The sequence below is a fragment of the Opisthorchis viverrini genome (assembly GCF_000715545.1).
Source record: "Opisthorchis viverrini unplaced genomic scaffold opera_v5_27, whole genome shotgun sequence".
NCBI lineage: Eukaryota > Metazoa > Platyhelminthes > Trematoda > Opisthorchiida > Opisthorchiidae > Opisthorchis > Opisthorchis viverrini.
Window position 1 is genome coordinate 189,420 of NW_008751682.1, and position 11,532 is coordinate 200,951.

At 42.9% G+C, this 11,532-nt stretch overlaps 1 protein-coding gene across 1 annotated transcript in view; it reads left to right on the forward strand.

The window, feature by feature from the left end:
- T265_02193 (hypothetical protein) overlaps window positions 1–10,309 on the forward strand; it is a gene marked incomplete at both ends in the record, with an annotated part of 73,156 nt that extends 62,847 nt beyond the window's left edge. Inside the window, 5 exons of the mRNA XM_009166381.1 lie at window positions 1,393–1,604; window positions 5,491–5,767; window positions 6,414–6,710; window positions 8,678–8,932; window positions 9,080–10,309. Of these exons, the coding sequence (XP_009164645.1) occupies window positions 1,393–1,604; window positions 5,491–5,767; window positions 6,414–6,710; window positions 8,678–8,932; window positions 9,080–9,571 (1,533 nt within the window). The remainder of the gene's footprint in view (window positions 1–1,392; window positions 1,605–5,490; window positions 5,768–6,413; window positions 6,711–8,677; window positions 8,933–9,079) is intronic.
- Between the last annotated feature and the right edge of the window lie 1,223 nt (window positions 10,310–11,532).

Below are 11,532 nucleotides of genomic sequence, written 5' to 3' on the forward strand. Positions count from 1 at the left end.
CTGATCTACACGCATTTTCCCCACGATTCAGACTGGCAACTGTTGCGCCATCCCATCACTCTGAAAGTAGGTGTTTCTCTATATTTTCAAATGAAATCGTGCCAGCAATTGATAATAGGCTTATCCGTCACGGACATACATCCACTGATTCATTGTCAAGTTACACATCAGTAGATGCCGGATTGAAAATTTAACGGTTACTCGTGCACAAGTTTATCCGACAAGAACTGTGGTTATATTTTAAAATGTATTATATCTGTCTCCGCTGGTTCGTTTTTCGTATTTTCATCGCATATGAGCTTTCAACAACTGATTATTCCACGTGCACCTGATAGGTTGAACCCTTGGGTGTTGTTCTGAAAGGTATGGTGATAAGCTACTCGGACAAGCTTCTCATTCCGAAATCAAGTCAGAAAGCCATATTCAGTCCATGGAAAGTGTCTCAAAAGACGTTTGCCACATTGTCACGACGTGCCATATCTTAGTGCCGTACTTTGAGCTCGCGCCACCCGATTGCTTGTGGGATTACGAACCGCACTAGTCGTGTTAGACGAGAAGTGAACTTTGTTTCATGTGATTACGCAACTACTTCTAGGTTCTCGTTAATCCTTTCTTCTTCCTCTCTCCCCTCCCCGATATAATGACGATCCGAAGAAATGTGCAACGAGTCATCACCCGTCTACCGTCAAACCATCTATGTGTGGCGTGTGCGTAAAGCTAAGCTACCTTAGGAAATGCGGAGCATGTAGGCGTATACCAGAATAATCCGTGTGTCATTTTTAGTCATCACTAGAAGTGTTTCTCCCCACCTAATCTAGTTAACTTATGTTGCAGTGGTCGGAATTAGTAGTTCTATCGATATGACGCAACACAGAAACTGATATATTGGTAGGCGACACTTTGGTGCTCAAAGCAAACTTCGTGTAAATAGCTTCACTTTGGGTCCAACACGGCATTTTCTCCTTCCTTTTTAATTTTTTGGCAGATGTAGAATTACTTAAGTTTTAATTCGAACTACAACACGATAACGACAGCATTCCCATATCACTTCAAACCCTCAGTACGACTCGAACTCCAAACAGACTGAAAGGTTTTTATCTCTTACGGTAGTCCGCCCATTCCAAGCTTGACGCTGAGGTTTTGTTATGCGCATCCAAACAACCCTACCGCTCGTATGACGTCCTAACAAAATGAATCAGCTGATGAACTGTGGAACCTTGCTTTGGATTTGCTTAGTAACCGGTCAACATGTTTAGCTTTTAGTGCCTGCTATGAATTACTTTTCGTAAGTCATAATCATTGGTGCTTCTTAGCACCACACTTGCTCTGCAGTACTTTCAAACACAATACCGTCAATCTTTCCTTGCTTACCGCTCTTGTCTCCTTTACTAGGAGTTCGAAAACCTCGCCCCCGTTAAGTCAGCTTTCTTCAAGTATAACTTGGACCTAATCACACATCGAAATGCCGTGATTGTTTGTACAGACCCCGAGGTCTGTGTCGTGATCGCGTTCCCTCCACAAGCGGAAAAGTATTTGTCGTTTACTTTCGGGTTGTCAATAGACAACAAGGAAGGCTCGGAGGAATATCGCGGTTTACCACTCACGTGAGTTGCTCATTTACATGATGTTGGTTGATTTACCCGTGATGTGACTCTCGTTCTGCTTTTTTGTCCTGTGTGTAACAGAATTTTCAGTAGTTTTGTGGTACCTACCCGGCTTATGTATAATTTTTCGTAGCAGGCGCTTTGCTGTAAGTAGCTGAACGGTACTAACATATCCACATGTCTATGGCTTTTTGGCAGTGGGACCAGCTTGCCTGATATCAAATAGAAATAATGTGGAGAAGAGAATATAGAGGTCATTTTCACAAGATTTTGTGTTCTTTTGTTAAGGCTGAAACTGAACTGTGTCTGAGTGCCACCCACTCACTGCAACTGTGTTATTCTTAGTATACTATTTTATGTATTGCGGGGTTATTTTAACGTTACGCTTACATTCTCTCCATGCACAAATAGGTGATGTGCTTCACCTCAGTACAGCGAACCAAACGATGAGTTGCGCTCTTCCTCTTTTATCTTTATACCTTTTGGTTATCTGGCTTCAATGTGAGCGGGTTACTCTAACTTTCTTTTACTAACTTGGTTTGTCTTGTGAGTGCTGGGGTGGTACGTTTCAACCATCTGCCTTTGTTGTGTTTTCTCATCTGAAAAAGTAAAATAGTCAGTGGATCACTGAGCAAGCTGTAGACGTACCTTAATTTATGTCTAGAACAAGCAATTCCAGATAAATAATGTTTACTTCAAAGATTTTGGTGGTTCTCAACTAGTTTTGCTCGCGTCGATGTGTGATAAATTCCGGACGTATTTTCCATCTTGCGTCTAGACCCACATTCGGTAGCATATTCTATGGTGGTAGTTCAAGGTCAGTCACTCAGTCGCTTGTTTGGCTGCTAACCAAACACCAAGATACAGCAGCGAGATAAGACAGAGCAGTCGTACAAACCTAGTATTTAATCATGTCCTGTCCTGTATGCTTAGATATCCTGTGACTCTGATACAGTTGGCATATTTATGCTGCTCTTGTACACTTCGATCCACTCTCAGCTACTGTCTTTGAATTCCCGGTTTTGTTTTCTGTCAATGTGTAACACTTTTTTATTTTCTCTGGTGAACCTAGCGGTCACATCAACATTGACTACTCTGTACATCTAGGTGATTCATATCCTATTGGACCTTCAGTTGTGCATCCCCTTTTAAAAAGTGTATGTTTAATTGGCTTTCTTTTTTAGTGCATTCCATTTGCGCGGGACAGTTTTGGCGACTCATCCACTATACATTCATCTATTAGTAAGGTGTTGCAGTTGAGTGCAAATGGAAGGTGGCCTTTGTGTTAGACTTATTCATCTAAGTAAATATGTATTCATTCTACCGTGCGTGGTTCAAAGGTGTCCTTAAGCATTGTTAACAAGTTTATTCAAACGTTTTGTAGTATGCTCACGTCACATATGTACATATTCTCTCACGTCAGACGCTATGGGCGGCAAGAAATTTCCGTAGTGGAACATAGGTCTCTCTTCTATGTTCGCCCACCACGTCCTGGCGCATACAAGTTGCTGATATATGCGAAGCACCACCAAAACGGTCCTGCACACCAAGACAACGGGGCGTTCGACTATAGCAGTGATGCTAACTCCTCTAGTATGTATGGTGCTGTGTGCGAATATCGTCTAGTTGCCAATTTCCATCCAAACTGTTCACTACCGCCATATCCACCTTGTCAGTCCTCAAGCTACGGCCCAAACGAGGTTAGTCTCTTTTCTTGAGTTTTTTCTCCATAAGTTTTTCAACAGCACATCCTCCTAAGTTCCTTTCCCATCTGACCCGTATTTATTTTCTTCCCTGGTGCTTTTGGAATTCTGTCGGTGCTTGTCGTCTATAACAAATTGATCCATCAGTATTACCTAATATAACCTTCAAGCATTCTCCACTTTGTATTTAGTTGCCTATGCTGACTTATTTCGGAATGAATGCTGTTTCTAATACATACATACACGCATACATAATGATTTATACTGTGTCTCCTAAATTTAGAGTAAGATTGATTTCGAAAACTACTGGCCTCAAATACTTTTCCGAAAAACTAGTCGCTGGTCTACGGCTCCTGTCACGTACGCTCAGCAGTGGGAACTATTTAACCTCTTCCTCTAGTCTGTTTTCCCTACTTGGTATTAAACGAACCATTGCCTTCATACCTTAATATAGCCACCAATGAAACACTTGTTCCGGTTATGTGCACGTTTATTATTTTTAGCTGATTCGTCGATCGCGAGTTGTTAGGCCATCTGTTGAACTAAGCTTATAGTATTGACCATCCCACGATCCCCATAGTTTTTACTCGTGTCCGCTCTTTAGTTTTCGACTCCAGTGATCATTGTCAATTAATCTCTACAGTTGGCGAAAAACTATCAAATTCAAGCCAAACAGACGCAATGCACACTCCGTGCAACTCGAGGCTGCTTAGAGATACGATTCGCACTGGGTTCTTCTTTGGGCCTTCCACCACCCCGAATGATGGGTCGATTGCGATGTACTCTGGTGCCTGACGAGGCGCTCACACGAAGTCTGCTACAGCGGAGTGTCAATGGCAACCGAGAAGCTGTATTCGCTGTGTTCCTGCCCGAGGCTGGTGAATACGGCTTGGAAATATATGCAAACAATCCGGCGAAAGACGGAAACTCATTCTACGTGGTACGGTTCATTTGACCTCCTTTAATCAATAATCTGTTCCGTTGGTAATCTAGGCTCAACTCAGGGCTAGTTTTTTTTTTCATATTTCGTTCAATGGATAGACTCAAAGTGAGCCAGAACGACTGGAAGTCAAACATGCGGCTCGGGAATTATGGGACAGACAGGGAGGATCGGGCGTAGGCATAAACTCTGTCTTTGGTACTAGGACAACTAAACGATCGTTCTTTCTTTCTTTCTTTTAAACCATCTAAATGGAGTTAGAATTGCTCTCTTAACTAACTGAAATCTTTTTAACCTGTATATAAAACTTCACCCCGTTGTAGTTAGCAGGTGCGAAAATGCCCCGAAGAGAAACAATGATAGTAAGACCCACTTTGGACAATCGCAACCGCGGAATGCCTTTGTTGTGTTTTCTCATCTGAAAAAGTAAAATAGTCAGTGGATCACTGAGCAAGCTGTAGACGTACCTTAATTTATGTCTAGAACAAGCAATTCCAGATAAATAATGTTTACTTCAAAGATTTTGGTGGTTCTCAACTAGTTTTGCTCGCGTCGATGTGTGATAAATTCCGGACGTATTTTCCATCTTGCGTCTAGACCCACATTCGGTAGCATATTCTATGGTGGTAGTTCAAGGTCAGTCACTCAGTCGCTTGTTTGGCTGCTAACCAAACACCAAGATACAGCAGCGAGATAAGACAGAGCAGTCGTACAAAGCTAGTATTTAATCATGTCCTGTCCCGTATGCTTAGATATCATGTGACTCTGATACAGTTGGCATATTTATGCTGCTCTTGTACACTTCGATCCACTCTCAGCTACTGTCTTTGAATTCCCGGTTTTGTTTTCTGTCAATGTGTAACACTTTTTTATTTTCTCTGGTGAACCTAGCGGTCACATCAACATTGACTACTCTGTACATCTAGGTGATTCATATCCTATTAGGCCTTCAGTTGTGCATCCCCTTTTAGAAAGTGTATGTTTAATTGGCTTTCTTTTTTTACTGCATTCCATTTACGCGGGACAGTTTTGGCGACTCATCCACTATACATTCATCTATTAGTAAGGTGTTGCAGATGAGTGCAAATGGAAGGTGGCCTTTTTGTTAGACTTATTCATCTAAGTAAATATGTATTCATGCTACCGTGCGTGGTTCCAAGGTGTCCTTAAGCACTGTTAACAAGTTTATTCAAACGTTTTGTAGTATGCTCACGTCACATATGTACATATTCTCTCACGTCAGACGCTATGGGCGGCAAGAAATTTCCGTAGTGGAACATAGGTCTCTCTTCTATGTTCGCCCACCACGTCCTGGCGCATACAAGTTGCTGATATATGCGAAGCACCACCAAAACGGTCCTGCACACCAAGACAACGGGGCGTTCGACTATAGCAGTGATGCTAACTCCTCTAGTATGTATGGTGCTGTGTGCGAATATCGTCTAGTTGCCAATTTCCATCCAAACTGTTCACTACCGCCATATCCACCTTGTCAGTCCTCAAGCTACGGCCCAAACGAGGTTAGTCTCTTTTCTTGAGTTTTTTCTCCATAAGTTTTTCAACAGCACATCCTCCTAAGTTCCTTTCCCATCTGACCCGTATTTATTTTCTTCCCTGGTGCTTTTGGAATTCTGTCGGTGCTTGTCGTCTATAACAAATTGATCCATCAGTATTACCTAATATAACCTTCAAGCATTCTCCACTTTGTATTTAGTTGCCTATGCTGACTTATTTCGGAATGAATGCTGTTTCTAATACATACATACACGCATACATAATGATTTATACTGTGTCTCCTAAATTTAGAGTAAGATTGATTTCGAAAACTACTGGCCTCAAATACTTTTCCGAAAAACTAGTCGCTGGTCTACGGCTCCTGTCACGTACGCTCAGCAGTGGGAACTATTTAACCTCTTCCTCTAGTCTGTTTTCCCTACTTGGTATTAAACGAACCATTGCCTTCATACCTTAATATAGCCACCAATGAAACACTTGTTCCGGTTATGTGCACGTTTATTATTTTTAGCTGATTCGTCGATCGCGAGTTGTTAGGCCATCTGTTGAACTAAGCTTATAGTATTGACCATCCCACGATCCCCATAGTTTTTACTCGTGTCCGCTCTTTAGTTTTCGACTCCAGTGATCATTGTCAATTAATCTCTACAGTTGGCGAAAAACTATCAAATTCAAGCCAAACAGACGCAATGCACACTCCGTGCAACTCGAGGCTGCTTAGAGATACGATTCGCACTGGGTTCTTCTTTGGGCCTTCCACCACCCCGAATGATGGGTCGATTGCGATGTACTCTGGTGCCTGACGAGGCGCTCACACGAAGTCTGCTACAGCGGAGTGTCAATGGCAACCGAGAAGCTGTATTCGCTGTGTTCCTGCCCGAGGCTGGTGAATACGGCTTGGAAATATATGCAAACAATCCGGCGAAAGACGGAAACTCATTCTACGTGGTACGGTTCATTTGACCTCCTTTAATCAATAATCTGTTCCGTTGGTAATCTAGGCTCAACTCAGGGATAGTGTTTTTTTTTTCATATTTCGTTCAATGGATAGACTCAAAGTGAGCCAGAACGACTGGAAGTCAAACATGCGGCTCGGGAATTATGGGACAGACAGGGAGGATCGGGCGTAGGCATAAACTCTGTCTTTGGTACTAGGACAACTAAACGATCGTTCTTTCTTTCTTTCTTTTAAACCATCTAAATGGAGTTAGAATTGCTCTCTTAACTACCTGAAATCTTTTTAACCTGTATATAAAACTTCACCCCGTTGTAGTTAGCAGGTGCGAAAATGCCCCGAAGAGAAACAATGTTAGTAAGACCCACTTTGGACAATCGCAACCGCGGAACAGTAGTGCGTGGCCCAGTGCATCTTTTTGCCCTACATTTGGGTCACCTGGGTTTAAATCCTCTTAATCACCCTGCAAGTAACTGCTTATCCCAGTCTCGATAATGCATGTTTCTTCTCTACAAGGACAGACAACACTTGATGTTTTCATTGAGATGTTACAACATGACCCGTGATTGATGAGTTCCGCCTTCTTACTGGGTAGGGCTATTCCATTTATAAATACCAGCAACAATAGACTGGTCTCGCGGTTTTACCAAGTCCTATCTGTTTGTCTCCAACGATTATACTCTTTAATCTTTTCAAAATTGTTTGCAATTGTGGTTTGCGTTCAGCGACCAACATCCTTACTTGTACGTATTTATGCCCACATCACCATGCCCAATAAAAACAATTGTGACGACCCGTCAGCTGTCACTATTGACGCATGCGTGTCCAACAAACCGTGTATTGGGCAGAAACAGCGTCTCTGAGTTCAGGCAAACATTTAATGGAATAGCTTGCAATTACAGCTAATAGGATCTGTTTTTCCGTTTTCAATTATTTTTCGACGTCATATATCACCTTCGGTGGATTTAGGCAGCGTGCGGTGGAACGGCTCGGTACTTCGTGCAAGGGAGAGTAAAAATTCCCGCACACACCATATTTGGAATATTTGAAAATATTCCCGTCTGATGTGATACGTCCTCCTCAGACAGTGAATGAATGGTGCTTTATTTTTAACTTGGGTTTCCGAGGTTAGCGATGATTTGTCCCAAATCTGCACAAACTGAATGCGAATCTTGAGGTTAAATCACAAAACACGTGTCTGTACTGTACCATCAACCCTCAACTATGTGCATAATAATAAGGTCCAAGAGTACAAGCTCATTTTTCGAAGATCGGATGTGACAACGTTCTACATTTGCATCAGGATAGTCTCATACTTGCCAGCTGTATGTCCTTTTTGTCGTCGTCGTCGTCATCCAGCGACAGCTATTTACTTTCAAGGTTTGCATACAATAATGTCCCACCCAAAGCATGATATTGCCCATATTTTGTACCTTACGGATTAAACAGAGTGGGAGCAAAGCGAAGTCGAAATCATGTTAGAAAATCCTGTCTTCTCTCTTATTTTTGCGACACTGAATATGGCTGGCAGTCAACCCAGCATATCCCAACCTCTTACCTCTTGGTTACTGGACGCAATATCCAATATACCCATCAGGCTGAATGATGCTGCAGTTTTATCCGCAGATGCTGTAGTTTTTCGTCAATTGGTTTTAGAGTCATCAGTCTCTGTAGATTTAATGTTCCCACGTCACTCGGTAGAGTTACCTAGGCCCACCTATTTAGCGACAACTTACATAACCGACGACCTACCCTTAGCTACTGAGAAAAGTGCCAGTTTTACATATTTTCACCATACTGGCCAACTTGTGACACAAATGCGTGTGTACGTGTACCCGTAACATGAATCGCCAGTTAGCACGTGCTTGTTCAGTTTACTCCACATTACAACGTTTGGAAATAGCACGTGCTGTCAGGTCGATTAACTTCTCATTTTCCTTTTGATTGTGCCACTAATAAGGTATGGCAATACATCATTCTGTCGGATAGCGAGTCCCCAGTACGTGGTTTGCCCACAATCCCACCTGCCTACTTGGGCCCGATGCCTCGGTTCGATTCGATGGGACTGTCCACTGTCAGTCATCCGGATCCATTTATTCAAGCCAACACGGGTGAACTATGTATTCAGCTGAATCAGAACCCCGATATTCCTGTGAGAATGATGGCACAACTGATTCACGCCAGCCATGATGTGTCTGAGGACTGTTCCCAGCAGGTGAGTCTTTCCATTCCATCCACATACCCGTCCGTCAAACTGATTTTTCCTGCGCTCGATATTTTCGGTCTCGACTTACTCGGTTTTGGCTCAGAAATGTCTTTACAGGATTTCAACATATTTATCTTTTGTTTTCCTGTGTTACAGATCTTACAACAGATGCGTGACAACCAGGTATATTTTGTTGTCCGTTTCCCCCATCCGGGTTTCTTCAAGTTCCAGATCTACGCCCTACCTTATTCCGAGCCTGGTGAATCTCTTCCGGGTGTGTTTAATTATCTTCTTGAGGCCACACAAGTTCATCGAAACCGGTCCGGTCAAGTTATGTGCTTCCCACAACAGTTCTCACAATGGAAAGAGGGCTGCTATCTTCATTCACCACTAGACGGTATCCTGTCACCGTCTGCACAACCTTCGGATGTAATCCCATTTAAGTTGACTGTCCCAAAGGCAATTGCGGTTGCTGTTGTGGTCGGCGACGAGTGGACTCACCTGAACAAAGTGGGTGATCGATGGGAAGGTCAAGTGTCGCTGAAACAACACTGGGGGCGTGAACATCAGTTGGCTGTATGTGCTAACTACAACACTGGCAATGGGAACTATGGCACCATACTGGAATATCAAGTAGCCAGACGGTGATGGTTTAATAAACGATTTTCCGAACACCAAGATGCCTTGTACACCAAACATAAACTGGCCTCGACTTCCATCTGCCCCCAAAATGCGTTCTAGTCACGCATTTCTGCAATCCGGCAACATCTGTTTAAGAGGTTTTGCTCCCTTAGTGCTAGTCACCTTCAGCTGGAGGCACGCCGTATCGGCACAGCCAAATCGGATTTCCATTCAGGTTTGATCCGTTTGTTGCCTTGTACCGCTATCTTCATTCCACTGGCGCTCCTCTCAGTACCATTCATCCCGATACAGTAAGCTGACATCCGTATTTTGGCAACTCAATGTTTCCTCAGTTGGCTGTTTGTTTCGGGCTGCGTGCGCGCCTTGGATTAAATTACACTTCGCTCTCCTCCTACCCGCAGTGCCTTGTCTCTCACTTCTCAATGTATTTCTGCTGCCCTCTCCTCCACTCCGCCTTTATGCTGTTCGCACTGTTTTTCAGTTTGACCTGTTCTATTTATGACTTTATTCATTAGTCCTGTTCGCGAAAACCCGACGCCACCTGTTTTTGTAAGCTGGTTACGTCTGACCGTTGCAATTTTTAGTAACGTTACTTGACCAACATGATTTATTCTTCTCCTTCCTGCAATTGCTCACTTATGCTGTTTTTTGCAATTATCGTGTACTATTGCCGTTCATTACTCTTGCAGTTGTTTGTTTCTTTTCTTTCGAGTTTCGATCGAGACAAAGAAACACATTTTCCCGCTCACCTTCATAATTTGCGTTTTTACTGTTCTACTTGGAGAATACGGCTGCTCTACGGATCATGGCAAAAGCCTGTGAAATTAAAAATCGGAATGTGCTAGAGCAACATCTCTGCCGCTGCTGAGTTTGACAGGTTTTCCTTTCGTTCAGTTTATTTTGTTCAACTCTGAATAACTTAACCACAATGGAATGGTAAAAAGTTGGATCTCGGTAGCTGGCGGAGAATTGATTCTGGGACGAAAATCCCTACCCGTGATCTTGTCTAGCGTATCATTCCGGTCAAGTATGAGGTAGACAGTTGTGATCGATGCTGTTTGGCGAAAATACTGTTAATAAACCCTCAGTCTTAGTTTGAGTGTTTGTAAAGCGGAAATCCTTTCTTTCAGTAGTGGTTAATTTTTGGATGATAGAAGTGGAATTCGAGCTCCCCAAGTGGCGGATTCTAAGGGGGATAATTGAAATATGACATGCTTTATTTTACAGTTATTCTGAATGAACGTATGCACACTCGTATTTGCTTAGTTATTGCGCTGAGCAAAAGGATTTACTATCTCAAGTTAGCTCACTTCAACCTCCCCTCCCCCACGGGCACTTTATGGGGAGGTAAAGTAAGTAGTCTTGGTTGGGAAGGTGACAATTCATGGTCATACGTAAACAGACGTGGCCACGTACCTTCAAGTAATGACGAAAAATTCACATAATTCACTGAGTGGTTTCGCAAATGTTTTTATTGACTCAACTTAAAAAGCACTCTTGACGAACAGCACAGTGAATTACATTTACACAATTGACCGCAGGTCATCCCTTTATTCGGACACCCACCACAAAATGGCCTACTCTCTTCGTGAAACGTGTGAGTATAAGTTCGGCTTCAACGTTTCAAAATGAATCGACATCTTTACTGGTATCGTGGACTCGTTCCGTCCCTTCCAGAAATGCACGAAATCGATTTAAACATCGGTGTCACAAAGTGCACTTTAACTTTACAGGTATCTGTGTCCCTCACACGTGACCACACGCTTCGTGCACATTTTTTGACGAGCGCCGAAAGTGCAAGCCCAGTGGCTGGAACAACTTGAAACTGTAGTTAAATATATCTCAGTAATAAGTAACTGATTTTTGGACATCACAGGGAGTACTTGTCGCAAATTAAGTCCATAAGGTAAAGTAAACCACATAACCGCCGTCCGCAAGAGTCTCTTTTGAGAATGACCCTCTCCCGG